At 37.2% G+C, this 17,429-nt stretch overlaps 1 protein-coding gene across 7 annotated transcripts in view; it reads left to right on the top strand.

The window, feature by feature from the left end:
- The window catches only part of KAT6B (lysine acetyltransferase 6B), a 118,456-nt gene extending 104,331 nt beyond the window's left edge, over positions 1-14,125 (top strand). For all 7 annotated transcript variants that reach the window (XM_087766398.1, XM_087766399.1, XM_087766400.1 and 4 more), the window contains exons 13-17: positions 2,899-3,130; positions 4,916-5,075; positions 5,694-5,960; positions 7,205-7,514; positions 9,471-14,125. In XM_087766398.1, coding sequence (XP_087622524.1) covers positions 2,899-3,130; positions 4,916-5,075; positions 5,694-5,960; positions 7,205-7,514; positions 9,471-11,953 — 3,452 coding nt within the window. In that variant the 3' untranslated portion in view covers positions 11,954-14,125. The remainder of the gene's footprint in view (positions 1-2,898; positions 3,131-4,915; positions 5,076-5,693; positions 5,961-7,204; positions 7,515-9,470) is intronic.
- The last annotated feature ends 3,304 nt before the right edge of the window (positions 14,126-17,429 follow it).

Here is a 17,429-nt window from a genome sequence, read left to right as displayed (position 1 = left end):
TATCCATTATTAAGATTAGGTAGACACAATGACACTGGGGGTATCTGTTTAACAGGGGCATATTGTACTCATTTCAGATGCTTCAGGATAGATACACGAGCTACCAAGATCAGTGTTTTTTATTTACCTGCAACTTAGATCAATTATTTGGCGTCTCTTTGGTAAGTTTAATTTAATAGATGTCATTCAAATCACAGAATCTGTTAAGACAAACTTTCCATTCAGTGCTCGCTACATGTAACTGAGACTGTTACCTCTGACTTATATTTTTTGATCCTATAGAATGTGAGTATCTTGGATAAGCATAGGTTATGTTGTAGAATGGTAGAAGAATACTGACAGATGTTATTTCTATGCAGGTAAAGTTTCACTGCTTTAATGTAGAGTAAAAATATGTGAAAATGACGGCTAAGAACTAGTCGCAAAGTCTCCAGACATTGGAAGGATCCGATGAGCAAGGATATACTAGTAAAACTCTAAAGCTACTACTGGTTGCCTAACTAATGATTCCAGACTCTTGCTAGTGGTTTCTTATTAAGCCTCCTAAGATGTTTACCAAAGAAGTTTAGTTACAGCTCTGTTACATATGAGGAAGATGGAAGTGGAGGAAGAAAGTTCTTGTCAAAGTAATTTTAAAGTATATTGAAATACAAGAATGAAATTCAGGTCTTGCAAACAGCCTACAAACACTTTCTATTAGTGCCCAAGTTTTCTTGAATGTGAAGTTGGTAGGTTAAACTGTGAAGTTACTTGAAGCAACTGTAAGTTCTCCTCGTGGATTTATTTGAAAAATCTAGGTTATTCTCCCTCTCTTTTCCTGTGTTGAGACTTCTATCACTACTTGTACTGCTGCAGTTTTGCATGTTTTTCTATAGGCAGTGATGTCTTAGTATAAAACTTGTCTTTATATGTTGTAAACAAGCTGATCCAAAATTCTTTCGTGGTACAAGTGAAGCTTTGTCTAAAATTATGCAGAATAGGCTATATGCTATAGGTCTCCTTTTGTGCAGCTGGAAGTAAAACAACAATTCTTTACCTTCAAACTGTTCAGGATGCAATCTGGTTTTGAATGTGCAGTTTGGCTTTTCCTGTCAACAACAGTTACATGTAGTACTAAGACTTATTATCTAGTTATAAAAAAAATTAATATGCTGCAACTTCAAATGTTAAAACACCTGCCCTTTCAGTTTTAAGGTAGTGTTTCTTCCGTAAAACAGAGTAAATTTACTTGCTGAGTTTTCCAGTGGTACCATGCAGATGTAGGCAGGCTTTATGTAGACGTCCATGTGCTATGTAGAAGTAGGCAGATGTGGCACGGTATTCATCCTGAAGCTCTGGAATTTTATCATAAATCATGCTAATAGATATGAAGGGTACACTACTTATTCCAGTATCTATGTTGCTTGGAATGCAGTTGGATGTCTGCTTTTCCGTGTAAACATTTTTATGCAAACTGGAGGTTAGAGCATGATGACCAGTGCATATGTATTTTTCGAAATTCTGTTGTGGACCTTTTGTATTGCCACTGAAAAAGGGAAGACCATTCTTTCAAGCTGAGTAAATATACATGTATGTACATGTGCATTTCATATTTGTAGATATATAAAAAAATAGATATGTGTGGGTGTACAGTTTGTATATGGTAAAGCATACAGCAAAATAAGGAAACAGCTACTGTTTCACTCAAAGCTGGATGTTAATCATATGTTCTTAATTTGTAGCTAACTTGCTGAGGAGAAACTTTGTGAAGAAGTCAGGAGGATCTGTTTAGCAAATGTGACATGGCTGTACTAGATATATTTTTAAAGCGGTTTTTGAAAAATAAAAGGAGGGATTCCAACTTAAAAAAAAAAGTATTTAAGAATACAGGAAGGCAAAAGAACCATATATGTTAGTGGATTCCAAGTGACTTTGAGTAATGTAATTCCATAAGCATGATGTCCATGCTTATGGTGGAATAAGCATTTTGTAAGCCTTGTGTTTAAGGCCCTGGTTTTTATAGTGTTTGTAAAGGCACAGTGCAGAATATGTATCACAGAGGGATGAATTACTGTGAAAGGATACATTTTATTAATTGTGTTGTTTTTTTTTTCTTTCTCCTGAATTAGTTTTAATGGTGGCAAATACCAGACTTCTTCTGTTATCTCCAAGCAGGTGTGTTCTACTTCAAATTGTAAAAGCTTCCTAAAGCTGAAGAGAGTTAAAAAGGACTTAAAACATACACCACCTTCATTTTATATTCTATGTATTGTATAATAGCTGATCAGTTACTGTCTTGAAGACTGCAAACTGGAATTATGTGAATATTCTTAAACATGAATTAAGGGAGATTATTTTTTGATTATTTATCCTAAGTAATTCTCTTAGTAATTCAACTTGTGAATTATATGTCACCTCTGAAATACAACAACTATCTGTCGAATCAAAAATTTATGTCGCCTAAGGCTTCTTGAAGAAAACTGACTTAACCGATATTACCCATGACACTTCCTCTTGAGATTCTTCTGAAAATTCTTGGCTTCAGTGATGTAACTGAGGTGTAAAAGTTTCTCAAAAGGCCAGACAGTTGTAGTTCTAAATGAGATCATGTATGATGAGACCTGTTCTGAAACATGTTGGCTTTTTCTTTCGCCCTTGCCTTATGATTAGAAGGAGGGTTTTGGTTAATGTTTCATTCTCATAACAAGACCTGAGTCTCTTACGTGGATTTAATCTTTTCTATGTCACTATAATGGTGAAAAAGAATCTCTTTTGTGGTTAGGATTTCTTTAATTGCAAGAGTACCAATAATGTAATCAGTCATGCTGATCTTTCTATTAATACCAACTTTCTTAAGAGGTGGTTAAAATTATTCAGTTTTGTTATCTCAGTAAGGTATTCTTTTTCTTTTCCTTCTAGGCTATTTACTTTCTAGAAGAGAGGGTCAAGCAGGATCCCCTGAAAAACCATTGTCTGATCTGGGTCGTCTCTCATACTTGGCTTACTGGAAAAGTGTCATATTAGAATACCTTAACTGCCACCATGAAAAACAAATCAGCATCAAAGGAATGAGTCGGGCTACTGGAATGTGTCCACATGATATTGCCACAACCCTGCAGCAACACAGTATGATAGATAAAAGAGAAGATAGGTCAGTGAATCTTGTAAAAATTTAAAAAATATTGAGACAAAACATGCACTTTCTCTGCTTATAAGACAGTTGATGTGAAAAAGGTCTGTGTAAAATTCTGACTTTAAAATGAGTGATAACCATCTTACTTGAAGAAGTCAGTACGGCTGGGTATTGTTAATGGGGTCTTTCATAAAGAGTTTTTCTCCCTGAACAAATGGTGGTTTTTTGGATCCTCTTTCATGTTAATAGTTATTGGAAGGGTGTGGCCAGCTTGAAACGTTTTCACTGAAGAGTTTTGTTTCATTCAGTATCATCTTCCATAAGTACAATTCCCAACTCTTGCTTTGCAAACATCTTGCTTTGAATACCAGTGAGGGAAAAATTTGGGTTTGTGCGTGGCAGCCTTTCTCTCCACACCCCCTTTTTCAGTCATTACTGAATTCACACAAGCCATAGGATCAGATCAGCTCTACATGAAGTCCTCCTGCCCAGGGTACTGGGAATGCAAATGACTTTTTAAAGTTTCTATTTAATGTTATGGTCGATGTTGAAAGTTAGTGCACTGGGAAGGTAAGTACCTGTTTTGTGAGTATCTTCTTAATGATCTTGATTGATATTTTAGATTTTAAGTGGGTTGTTTTTGTTGTTCTTGTTGTTTGGGATTTTTTTCCCATAAAATGCCTTAAATTACTTTCAATGGTAACACTGCCCTGTCACAAATTATTATAGGCCCTGAATACTGACACCCAATTAGAAAATAACATTTTTTCATCTATAGAATTCAAAATACTTTGAGCGAGGTTAGTTAGTCTTTTTTCGCAGGTAGTAAGGCTTAGACAGGGACATGAATTGACCTGGCTAAAGGTATCCAGAAGGTCAGTGGTTGAGCCAGGAAAAGAAATCACATCTTTGAAATTCCTGCCAGACACTCACCTTGGAAATGGGTGTGGCTTCTTATGATTTCCTACACTTTTTAAATTTTTCTTACACGTAGTGAAGTAGAAGTTTGTCACAATTCTGTGAAAAGGGTTCACCTGGATCTGATTTTTTTTTTTAAAGCATTCTCTCAGTGAAAAGCAATGTTGTCATTTAACATGATTTTTATAGCGTTTGAAATCCTTGCTAAAAAAAAAAAGTCAACATTTTTTTGTTGTTTAAGATTATATAGTTCTTTCTAATAGAGGACTTTGGTGGGATATGTGCTAGTATATTAGCATACCGTGCTATTATGTTAGTCTTTATCTACTTTCAGTATGCTACTTCATTTCATAGTAATTAGAAAGTTGTTTTCTATTGCATCAGCATAGGACTAAGGTACATTTTTAGCCTTCATTAGAAAACCTGTGTTTCTAACTTGCTTTCTTGTCCAGTTAGCTACCATCTTCAGTTGTAATATTAACCACGTTCTCACTCTTTACTTGATGATCCACGGTGTTTTGTATTTAGGCTTGTATGTCGTATTAAAATTGGAAATTGTTCTGGCAATGACTGAAGTGCCACCACTAAACCTCTTGCATGGATTTAGAGTAGTCAACTAGAAAACTTTTACTTTCCTCTCTGTTGCCCTAGTGATGTTTAGTATTGAGCTTTCACTTCATAAAATATTGTTTCCTCACTTCCTCTTAGTAAACAATCAGTAGTGTAAGCGTGTTATCTGTGTGTGTCAGCTGGTATTTTTAGTTTGATGTATCCATTTATTTACCCATGTGTTTTCACAGGTTATAGTGCAAAAGGATTTAAACTGTAGGAAGGTTGTTTTAGGTGATCACTTTATAAAATAAATTACTGTTTATTGGATTGTAGATTTGTAATTATTAGAAGGGAAAAGCTGATTTCAAGTCATATGGAGAAACTGAAAGCGAATCCACGTATCAATGAAGTAGATCCTGAAAGCTTGAGATGGACTCCTTTGTTAGTTTCTAATGCTGCAGTTTCTGAAGAAGAGAGAGAAGCAGAAAAGGAGGTAATAGCTGAAACTTCTTATTCTGAATTTCCCTTCCTTTGGATTTCATCACTGAATATTCAACATTAAGCTGTCTTAAATAGAGCAGTTTTAACTTTGACCACTGCTTGATGATAGAGGATACTGATGTTATTGTAATACACAATTTTTGGAAGCTGTGCAGCAAGACATGGTAACTTTGGGGAGGATGAATATGAAAACTTAAAACATGAATCACTTGTCATGAAGCTGTATTTATCACTCTTGAGGTAGCCGAAGAGCATGTAATCAGATCAAATTTGGTGCAGAGCTCAGGGGCTGCAGTGTCAATCGATTCTTTGTGTTATGAACTTGCTCAAAGTGATCCATGTCAGTGGGCATGTAATGTAGTGCTAAAGGACTTAAATCAATTTGCTGCATCATTAATAGTGCTAAATATCCCATGAAATGCAATCTTCTTTGGTTTGTTATCCTAACTGTTGTAAAGGAGCTACTAGATGATTCAGCTGAAATGTTGTTGCTAGGTTAGCTAGCAGTGCTAATCAGGGTTGACTTATTGTAACTCTTTAGCTGAATGTAAAGGATATGGCTAAGTGAATGCTGTTTCAGTGACCCGTTATTTTAACCTCAACCCTTCAGGCTGAGCGTCTGATGGAACAAGCTAGCTGCTGGGAAAAGGAAGAGCAAGAAATATTCTCCACAAGAACTAATAATAGGCAATCACCCACAAAAGTGCAATCTAAAAATAAATATTTGCGGTCTCCAGAAAGTGTGGCAGCAGTGGGGGATCGAGGGCAATCCACAGAGCAATCTAAGGAAAGCAGCGAGGAGGATGGTGGGGATGAGAATCAGCAAAGTTCGCCTCCCCGGCTGACAAAGCCACAGTCGCTGGCCATAAAAAGAAAGGTGTGTTACTTCAATGGTTTGGTTTAAAGTAATCCATCTCTGATTTCAATCGAATTGTTATCGAAATAACAGTCTGTCTTTTTACGAACACTTATTAGACTGTTTTAATCCTTTCTGTATTGTTTGGACACTGAAGAACTGTATTCTCTGTTTTTCTCTCCACCCAATTTTTTATCTTTTGGATTTTTTACAGAACTGTAAAATACTAGTGACACAAAAAATCAGAATTTCCTGTTAATTTTTAAACTAGTGATTGCCCTCTGCTGTTTGGCATTGGTATTGGTTCAATATTTTAATGGTTCTTCCATTTTTCATTTTAAGATGGACTCCAGCTTTTGGGGTTTGTCTTTTTATTGTTTTTAATATAGGAACTCCTTAAAGGGGAATGCTGTTTTTCAAAAGCACATGCTGTTAAAACAAAGGGGATTTTCCCCCCATAATATAATTTCCAGGAGATTTAAATGTTAAATTCTGGTTACTGCAGTGTTTACAAAATTTGTAATTTCATTGAAAAATCAACTATTTGAATGATTTAAATTAGTAAACTAAGCATCCCAAAATTTTAAAGCACTCACCTTAGCATATGTATTTAGGTGTTTCTGGTGAGAATTAGGGAATTGGAGTGTTCCTTTGTTTATGCTTTACATGAGCAAACTTAAAAGTAACTATAAATCTGTGAGAATACATAATAATAGAAATATAACCTGTTAAACAGTTTTTTCTTTATAGCAGCCAACTGTAGGATTCTTTTAGTGTATTGTTGAGACCGGTGTGAAGCTTGAGGTGCACTTCCTTTGCTGTTACCTATTTTTCTATATACATTCTTATTTCTAAAATAGCAGAAACCAGAAATGTACAAGAATAAACTTTGATACTTGTGAAGGTTGTTGGGGAATTATAAATCTACAGAGGAAAAATGTGCAAGTACGATTTATGTAATGTTGCTATGAATATTGTTTGACAGAAGAAGGTAAAAGTTGCTACAATATGAAGAAAATTCTAGTCTTAATTTTCACCTACAGAAAGGTTTGTGTGCATGTATAGATACGTACCTATGTTAACTGTTTAGACATTTTATTTTTAGATTCTGTATACATTTGATTTTGATGCAATGTAAGGTATTTGTTTTGAATGAGTAAATAGATTATTGTCAACTTGCTTTACAAAAATGTATTTATTTATGTCCAGAGTCAGCTAACAAACAGGAATGTAGGAAGAGTTATATTTGTGGAATTATTTTTCAGAGACCTTTCATACTGAAAAAGAAAAGGGGCCGTAAACGTAGGAGGATTAATAGCAGTGTTACAACAGAGACAATTTCGGAAACAACAGAGGTGTTGAATGAGCCATTTGATAACTCAGATGAAGAACGTCCCATGCCACAGCTGGAACCTACCTGTGAGATGGATGGGGAAGATGATGACTTGAAGCCTGTGATAAGAAAAGCTTTTGAGTATCAACCTGGGCAGCAGAAACAGGAGAAGGAGGAAGAGGAAGAGCAGAAGAAGGAGGAGAAAGATATTCGTTGTTACAGGAGTGATGACAATTGTACAAGTAAGCTGAAAATGTTCTTATACCTTCACAAAATTAATTTGTCTGGTGACCTTCAAAGGAAGTGTTTATTTTTGTCAAAAATCTGGAAATTTTTAACGAGATGTATTTAGCCATTTTGGTCTTAAAATCTTACAATCTTAATAATGCTTTCTGATTAGAGGTGCTACTGGAGCCATTAATCTCACATAGTTATTAAAATTCAGTGGTGGCTTCAGATTATTTTTGTTTTGTTTCTGTTGTGTTTACTTCTTTTGTTATTCCTGACCCATTAATATTATAATGTGGTTTTTGTGTTCAGAAAACAAACGTTTTCCAGTCTGAAGCACTGCAGTCTTTGTCATGCTGCCAAAACCAACTTTTATGTCCCTGCAACAGGGCATTTCGTAGTCAGCAGAGCAGGGGTATCACTGCAATATTGTCTAATATTGGTTTTGTATCCTTGGTAAAGGATACAAGCAAAAAGTAAGATTTGATTTACACAAATATCTTTCTATTCAGCATTGTTGGTAATTCAGTGAAATGTTTGTTATTTCTGGGGCACAATATGACCTCAGCACTGGGGTCCCTATTTTTTTTCCCTGCAAAAGAGAGGGATAGTTTTAACTGTGTTCTTTCAAAGCTGCTTATCTAGTTTGATTTCAAGGATATTTCCTTGCAGAAAAGCTAATGGATGGATAGTGAAACTACTAATGAGCTATTCTGAATGTATACTCATCCCTTGACCTCCTGGCTCTCAAATAATGCTTATAAGTTTTAATTCCAGAATGAATGACTGGATTCTCAGGTCTGTATATTTTTCTCTAAGAAGCCAGTGGGTAGTATTTTAGTGTTTTCATAATTGCATGGGAAGTTTTATCTTTGCGATACTCAATTGAGGGATCAGGCACTGATTTCTGTTCTAAACAGCTTTTGTGCGACTAGAGCAACCATGCTTACAAATGTTGGTGCTGTTACAAACCAGTGCACAGATACATTAGAATATTATCACTTTTTCCTGCTTCTCAACAGGAGTCAATTAAACTAATAGTAGCAAATTCAGAGTGTTACAGCTGTGTCCCAGTGGTCAGGTTTGCACTGCTTTAACTAGACTGATATTATGTATTTGTCCATGGACCATGTCATCACGTTGACTGTAGGAGCGTTATAACATTACAGCGAGAGGCAGAACTTGGCAAAGGAGTATCGTTGAAGTCGTTACACTCCCAAGTGCAGCATGTTATATCCTGAGAATTCTCCCTTTTTCTTGTGTATATGTAAGTGGTATCTGGGGAGAGAGGAGAGGAGTGAATGTGTTTGGGTAGTTTTTTATAGTCAGTGGGTTAATGTAGTGTTCTGATGCACTCTGTTTCATTTCAATAATCTTTTGGCTTTTGTCATGTATTGAGAGCTGTGTCATGATACGCTGCACATGAGAAGATACTAGAATGAGCCACCTTTTTTTTTTTTTTTTTTTTCTTTTTTCAGTGTAGGTACTAAAGCATGATTATATGCTTACTATGGCTTGTCCTCCAGAATGAAGGCAGAACAGGAAACTCCAGACTCTCATGTTGTTACTGTCAAAAAGATGAATATGCAGTAAATCAATGTCTATATAAAGTGGTGGCATCCCTTTATTCTAAAACCAAAGGCTGATAATCAAATATTTGGACAATATTTTTGCTTTAGTTTACATGTCTTGTGATTTAAATCTCTGGGGTTCTTCTAGTGTATAAATGGTGTTTCTGATGGTCACTGTTAAAAGGCCACCAAACAAGAAGAACTTTACATATCTGTGTAAGTGTGTTTGAGCTGTAGATGTTATGTTATTCTGTTGTGGTTTGAGATCTGTTTATAACTCTTGTTCCAGAGTTTCTTAATACATTTTGAGTTTATAAATTACTTTTGGGATTATGTTTGAAAATATTGATTGGTCTGTGCAAGCTAAGACTTTTCTTTTGTCTCTATTGCCTCCCAAAGATAATACAGAGGATGTAGCTGTATTGGAAGAAAGCACTAAAGACAATCTTGAACCTTTAAAGAGTAAGCAGAGTTGGCCCAAAGGAGTTAAGCGCGGTCCATCTAAATGGAGGCAAAGCAAAGAAAGGAAACCTGGCTTTAAGCTTAATTTATACACTCCACCAGAGACTCCTATGGAGCCTGACTATCAGGTGCTGGTGGAGGAACAGAAGGAAGTAGCTGAAGACAAGCCCTGCTCAGTTCCTGCTGTTACGGAGGAAGCGATTAAAGAGCCTGTTGAAGTATTACCACCACCAGATGATGAGGTAAAAGAGGTAGAACCTGAACCTCTGCATCCACCCAATGAATCCTTTGAAAAACAGGAAAATGATATGATGAAAGCTGGGGAAGAAGAAAGGAATGTAGAAGAAGGTGGAATCAATTCAAAAGATCAAGAAAAAGACAAAGCAGAAGAGGTGTTTCTGCAAAAAGAGGAGTCCGTGCATTTGGATGATCAGGAGGAGGAGGAGGAGGAGGAGGATGAAGAACCTTCTCACAACGAGGATCATGATGCAGATGATGAAGATGATAGCCACATGGGTTCAACAGAAGTGGAGAAAGAGGAATTGCCTGGTGAAGCTTTCAAAGAAATGCTGGAAACACAGCAGTCTTTTTTAGACGTAAACGTTCAAACTGGTAATTCAAATCAAGAGGACTTAATGGATTGTGGCGTTGACCTCGCAGCTGATGAAAGTGACCAGAAGGAACTTGCTACAGATTCAGACCCAGTGCCTGAATCTGATGATGATCATACAGATAACAACCAGGACCAAAAAGCTGGTGAAGAATTACATTCCGATTTCAAGGGAGAGAGTACTGAGACCATGGAGATTGATTCAGAGACAGTTCAAGCAGTACAGTCTCTAACCCAAGAAGCAAGTGAACATGAAGATACGTTTCAGGACTGTGCAGAGACTCAAGAGGCCTGTAGAAGTTTGCAAAACTATGCCCATAATGACCAAAGTCCCCAAATGACCACACTGGATGATTGTCAGCAGTCTGACCACAGTAGCCCGGTTTCATCTGTGCACTCTCATCCCAGCCAGTCAGTTCGTTCTGTTAATAGTCCAAATGTTGCTCCTTTAGAGAACAGCTATGCTCAGATCAGCCCAGATCAAAGTGCCATTTCTGTGCCATCTCTACAGAACATGGAGACTAGTCCAATGATGGATGTTCCCTCAGTCTCTGATCATTCGCAACAGGTTGTGGATAGTGGGTTTAGTGACTTGGGGAGCATTGAGAGCACAACAGAAAACTATGAAAACCCAAGCAGTTATGATTCTACAATGGGTAGTAGTATTTGTGGAAACAACTCTTCACAAAACAGTTGCTCGTACAGTAGCCTTACATCTAGTAACCTAACACAGAGTAGCTGTGCAGTGACACAGCAGATGTCTAACATTAATGGAAGCTGCAGTATGATGCAACAAACAAACATCAGTTCTCCTCCCACTTGTAATGTAAAATCTCCCCAAGGTTGTGTTGTTGAAAGGCCTCCAAGCAGCAACCAACAGTTACCCCAGTGCAGCATGGCCGCTAATTTTACACCACCTATGCAGTTAACTGAAATCCCTGAGACTGGCAATGCCAACATTGGTTTATATGAAAGAATGGGGCAGAGTGAATTTGGAGCGGGGCATTACTCACAGCCATCTGCCACCTTCAGCCTTGCCAAACTGCAACAGTTAACTAACACGCTTATGGATCATTCTTTGCCTTACAGCCATTCAGCTGCTGTAACATCCTATGCAAACAGTGCCTCTTTGTCCACCCCCTTAAGTAATACAGGGCTTGTTCAGCTTTCTCAGTCTCCACATGCTGTTCCTGGAGGACCCCAAGCACAGGCCACCATGACCCCTCCCCCTAACCTTACTCCTCCTCCCATGAATTTGCCACCTCCCCTTTTGCAGCGTAACATGACTTCATCGAATATTGGAATATCCCACACCCAAAGACTGCAGACTCAGATGGCCAGCAAAGGTCACGTTTCTGTAAGAACCAAATCCACGCCTCTGCCACCTGCTGCTGCAGCCCATCAGCCACAAATTTATGGGCGTGCTTCACAGACTGTAGCCATGCAAGGGCCTGCGCGGACCTTAACAATGCAGCGTGGTATGAACATGAGTGTAAATTTGATGCCAGCCCCAGCTTATAATGTCAATTCAGTGAACATGAATATGAATACCCTTAATGCTATGAATGGTTATAGTATGTCCCAGCCAATGATGAATAGTGGATATCACGGTAATCATGGGTATATGAATCAAACACCCCAGTACCCTATGCAGATGCAGATGGGGATGATGGGAACTCAGCCATATGCACAGCAACCAATGCAGACAGCACCCCACAGTAACATGATGTACACCCCTCCAGGGCATCATGGCTACATGAATACAAGCATGTCTAAACAGTCTCTTAATGGATCCTACATGAGAAGGTAGGCCCTTTGGAGAGACAGACTACTAAACTGGCATATTGGATTGATCTGCACAAATATCTTTTGGAGAGTACGATTTCAAAACCAGCAATTGGTGTGAATGCAAAAACATTTGTTGGCACCATTTAAAAGCTGTATGCAGCAGAAAGCCTTATACAAGTTTGGTTTTTTCTTTATTTCTTGCTTTGTTTTTTATTTTGTTTTTTTTTTTAACTTTGTGGGATTTAACTTTTCTCTTTTCTTTGGGGGGAATTAGGTGGTTTTCCATTTTTTCTTTATTTCATTGAGCTTGAAGTTCTCTGGAAAGGAAGAACTCTTTCTATGAACTGCAATTACACAGCAGCTGATGGTTCAGAGCCATTTTATGTGCCTGCTCCCATTAAAAATGTGGATAAATAGACTCCAAAACTATCAGACAGTACTGGATCGTGAGCTTTTTCTCTCTCCTTTCCCCACATGTAAATGCCTTTTAGCAGTTCTTTTATTGTATTATTTTGTTTCTGAAGGTGACACTTCCGCATGCCGCTAATGTCTTTGTTAGTGACAGTGCATTTTGTAGTACTGTACAAGTGTTGTGCTTAACAGTAAGCCATTTCTTAATTTTTTTGCCTTGATTAGGTTACCCTAGTTTGAGGGGTAAAAAAAACAGAACTATATTTTTGTTAATTATAAAACTTGTAAAAAATAATAAAAAAAAAAAAGCTGCAAAAGCTATTCACATTTTGGTTAGTTCAAAGGGTTTTATTGCTGTATGTTTAGTGTAAAGTTGAGACTCTTTTCCATTTTTGTGACCAGTTTCTTTGGAGCTGGGGTAGGAAAAAAAGGCAGCTTTCTGTTTTATAAATACTGTTATGTTTTTTTGTTGATTGAAACATCTCAGTGTTTATTTGTCGAGTTTTGAAACATTTTCATATATGTCCAAATACTTGGCAGGATTTAAAAAAAAAGTAGTGAATTTGGTGTAAAGTTGCTATTTTATGGAAATGCCTCTAACTTTACATTTTCATTCCATCTGTAGATTTTTCTATCTTTATAAAATATTGGAGTTATTTTTTAAGGGAAAAATAGAGCAGTAGCGTGTGAATAGCTCAAACTAAGCTTACAGATCGCATGTAAAAAGGCAAAAGTTATTTGTGTCTGTTTATATTGCTTCCTTTTTTTGTAGCCTTTGTACTTGTACAGAGTGACTGTAAGGGCCGAACAGAAGAGGCTTGATAAATGTAAAAATAGGACCCAGTGACACTCTTGTATTTATCTGTTATCTTTTTAGTCAGTCACTTAAAAAAACAACAAAAAAAAACAACAAAAAAACAAAAAAAACACCAAACAAACCACACACAACACAAAAATCCACCCAAGAAACAAAAATAAAAACTGCAAAAAACAACACCCCCCCTAAGCTGTACATTTTAACATAAAATAAATTATGATGAGCCATTTTTAGCCTCTTGTGTCTTGTCATAGTTTGATGTTGCATGGGAATTACCTCCTGAAACAGTGTTTGTTACAGTGCTCTCACATGCTTGATCTAAAGCCCATTAAAGTTGATGGGGTTTGGATTAGGTTGTTAGAGCCTAAGTGTAGGTTACTCATCATAATTGCATACACCTTGTGAAAATAAAGAGTATCTAAGATTATTTTTTTTAATAATCTTAATAAAATATTGAATAAATATGTATTTAATACATGACAAGGTTGTCAATATTTAATGTATGAAAGTTCTTTCCTATAGAAAGTGTTAATATATATGTAAAAGGGTATATGATAGTAACAGACATGATGTTTGGACTGTATCTTAATGATAGAATTGTAATCTCTTCCTTTGTCATTGTTGCTGGGTTACAAGATGCGCAAATCTTGTGTTGAACCTCCGAGTTCTGTGTATATGCATGTATATGTGTGCACACAAACACACGCATATATGAACACTTCTAATCTAGCAATAGAAGGTCTGTAAAAATCAAGAAGGCTGTCTATACGTGGAGCTTGTGAGTGGACCAAGTTTAAATTGGGTGCGTGTGAATCTGCACCAGAAAAAAATCCTTGTAAGAATTTTTCAAAATGTTTCCAATGTGAATGTTGCCACTGAATCCTCCCTCTAGCCCACGGACACTGCAGGAAGGTTGCTAGCTAAGGTGAAAGGCTTGGTCATCTTGACTGAAAACTGTATATGTCCCCATTCCAGTATATAAAGCAGCTTTATAGGTGATATTTTATATGCTCAAAAGTCAGAGAAATATACGTATTTCTTTAAATAAAACCCTTAAAGTGTGTGGTGTTGCCAAATGAAGAAATTGATACTACAGATTTATGCGCATAACCTGTTCAGTTTTAATATGATGGGGCAGCAGTCTAAAATAGTGGATTTAGTGGGAGCTAAAATGGCTGGTCAAATGGTAATTCAGAGTAATTTCTATTTTAGGAGTTCAGAATACTTGATAAGGAGAGCACAATACAACAAAGATCTTTATTCATGCAGTTACACTGTCAAACTTGCTCTTTGAAGGCAGAGAATATTCATAGTACTTAAACTATATGTGTGTTTGTCTTCACAAAGGCACTGTCACTTTTTATGCTTAGGAACAGGGCAGATGAACTCAATGCAGTTAACATGCAGCCTTCAGGTGTGTATGACTAGGGCCTTGTGTCTTTGAATAATTGCATCTCAAAGTAGCACTATGTTTTCTGATTTTTTTTTTTTTTTTCATTTGTGTGTTTTTACGGTGAGTGAAAAAGGCACCTGGGTCTTTATCCACTGCTGTTTAGTTTCAGGTTTCCAAGCCTGTAACATACAGGCAAATCAGACCTTTTTGCCATTTCAATATGTGCTAACCTGAAACAGAGCATCCTGACTCCAGCATGTTGCTAAAATTCTGTATTTGCAATACACGATTAAAACATGGGTGGAAAATGATGTACTGTGTGTGCAGAACAGGCAAGTTTCCAATATTATTTTTTAATTTCAGAACTGAATTCCTTTCAGGAAGACAAATGGCTATGCTACATCTTTTCCCATATTGACTGTTTAGCTGTGAATTGCATTACTGTACTAAAATTTCTGTTTTATAAGAAGGCTGTCTTTTCCTTGACAGATCTACCCATTCTATGTATTGTGTGCCCATTGCAGTGTCAGTTTTGACTGTGCTCTAGCACTATCCCAGCTGAGAATTAGCTCTTTCTTTTAGTATCTCAAAAGAATTCTTCAGAGAGTTGCAATAGCTGATTCTTGTGAAATGCAGGAGGTTTCCCTGCCCATGCAATCTTAGTCTTTGGTTTGACAAATGGGATACTTCATACCACTAGTGATGTGCAAGAAGGAAGTAAACTTGCCTCGTTCTGCATGTACGTTGCTTGCAGACCTGGCTTGTAGGTGAAGTCAGTGTTGCTAACATTTGTTAGTTAGCTAGTTAGCAACTTACAAGGCTTGCCTGCTTTGTGGAAGCTACATGTTCCAGAACTTTTGCTTTTTCTGTTTTAGTCTACTTGATTCTGGGAGAATGGTAGGGGAAAAAACCTGGGAAGTAAATAAGAAGTACCTTTACTTCAGAATTGCTTAATTAGCATAGCTATACCAGCAGAGTGCTTCAGGCAAGACCTGGTTCTAGGGAAGATACTTGTCTTTGGAGCAGAACCTACTTCATCTGGAAGCTGCCAAATCACAGTACTCCTGAAAGCTGCCAAATCGCAGTACTCCTGAAAGCTGCACTCCAGCCCTTTAGCAAAGACCAGAATGGTAAGTGGTGTGGTACTCTGGCTACGTGATCTCCTACCAATGGATAAAATATAACCAATTTTTTATTTACTGTGTAAGAAGCTGTGTGATATAAGTAGAAACAGAGGACTTCTAAATGTACAAAACTTTCATGTTAGATCACTGTCTATGTGTTTTAGTTTTATGAGCTGTTTAATTTGTCCACCAGGCAGGCTAGTTGATGGAAACAAACTCCATTTTATATACAGTGTGGTAAATAGAAAGAATGGGCCTGGCCCATTATCCGTAATGCTGAGGGTGATCCTATTACAGCCTCTTCTGTAGAGGCTGATACCTGTAGGAGCAAGCAAACTGACCAATGTAGTAAAGACCTGTAACTCTTTCTCTTTCCTTTACTTTTAATACTTCTCTGTATTAAAACTATGTATTTCCGGCATTTTTTATGACCTGTATAGTAATATAGGTCAGCTCTTCCATAGTGAAGCTATGGGTATGCATTGATCAACAGTTGTTCTTTTGAACTTTGTGGACTGGGGGGTGTGTGTGTGTGTGGTGTAAGAAGATTGACGGTAGGATTAAAGTTTTGGCTTTATCATAACTTTAGTTGAGTAATTTAAATTCTTGGTAGTTTTTCCCCATTTACTAAATAAGAATAAATAAGCTTAATCAAGCCATGTTTAAGGCCTTCAAGTAGTATGTGTAAAAATACTGGAATATGGGGTTCTATTGATTTACTTCTTGAGAAATCAGTTTTGTGCTATTTTTCATCTCCATGCAAGCATAGGAGCTCCTAGTTTCTGAGTAGCTTGGAATCCTGTCCTTTGGAAATTGTCGATACGTTCTATTGCTGCATCAGTGCTGCCATATGCCAATTTCCTAATCTACTATGCGGGACAAAATGATGGAACTACTTAAGAGTTCTAGTATTTTGCTTTCTATCAGTAGTTGGGAGGCTGCTGCTTCAAAGTTTTGTCAGTCTCCACCAAAAGCATCTGGGCCTCAGGAAATTAAAGTTTTTCCTGTGTATTTGCGCAAGTCTCAGACTGCAAAAGAAATACCTGCCTTCAGGTACCAGGAAACCTTGTTCGAATAGAGTTTTGCATGTAAATCAGATACAAATCCTCTTCGTTACAGCAGTCATCAAGCTATCATGCAGGATACAAGAAAGAAAATAACCTGTAACTTGACTGAGGGAAATCCTGATAGATATTTGTTGTATTTTAGTAGAGCATTTGGTACAGAATTCCTGCCTGTAAGGCTAATGCTAAGAAACACACTGCTGCCATAGAGGTGAGAAAGTTCAGCTTTCTCCATCAGGGTAAATGAAAGACTGGGCCCATGTGTCTGAAAGGCAGGTTTGTCAGACACAAGGCTGGGAGAGCTGTTGCGTGTCTGGGTTGTGAATTAAGTTGCAGCAGACCGTAAGGTGCTCTGAAAAGGTGCATTTGAAGGTCTATGGAAGTAGATGGAAAGAGTTGAGCGACCCCTTCCAACAATTTTTTTGGCTCTTTAAACCCATATTGTGACTGCTCATTTATTTTTGAAGTGTCAAATAGCTTCCTTTTGAGTTTCCTTTTATTTCTGGTTTTTTTTCTGTTGTGTTTTTTTTCCTTCTAATCCAGGTGTAGGGATACTTAATTTGCTCTTGAGTCCCAGCGTTTGTGTATCTCTATCATGAATATTGTTCACATCATGATGTCTAATTTGTTTTTTAACAGTAGTCTAGTTGTGTTTATTGTGTTCTGTTGTGTCTGAGAATTTGAAGATA

The sequence above is a fragment of the Nipponia nippon genome, unplaced genomic scaffold (assembly GCF_047370975.1).
Source record: "Nipponia nippon isolate SJK-2023a ecotype South Korea unplaced genomic scaffold, ASM4737097v1 scaffold_3, whole genome shotgun sequence".
Classification (NCBI taxonomy): domain Eukaryota; kingdom Metazoa; phylum Chordata; class Aves; order Pelecaniformes; family Threskiornithidae; genus Nipponia; species Nipponia nippon.
The sequence above is the reverse complement of the archived record's forward strand: the minus strand, read 5'-3'. Positions and strand labels throughout refer to the sequence as shown.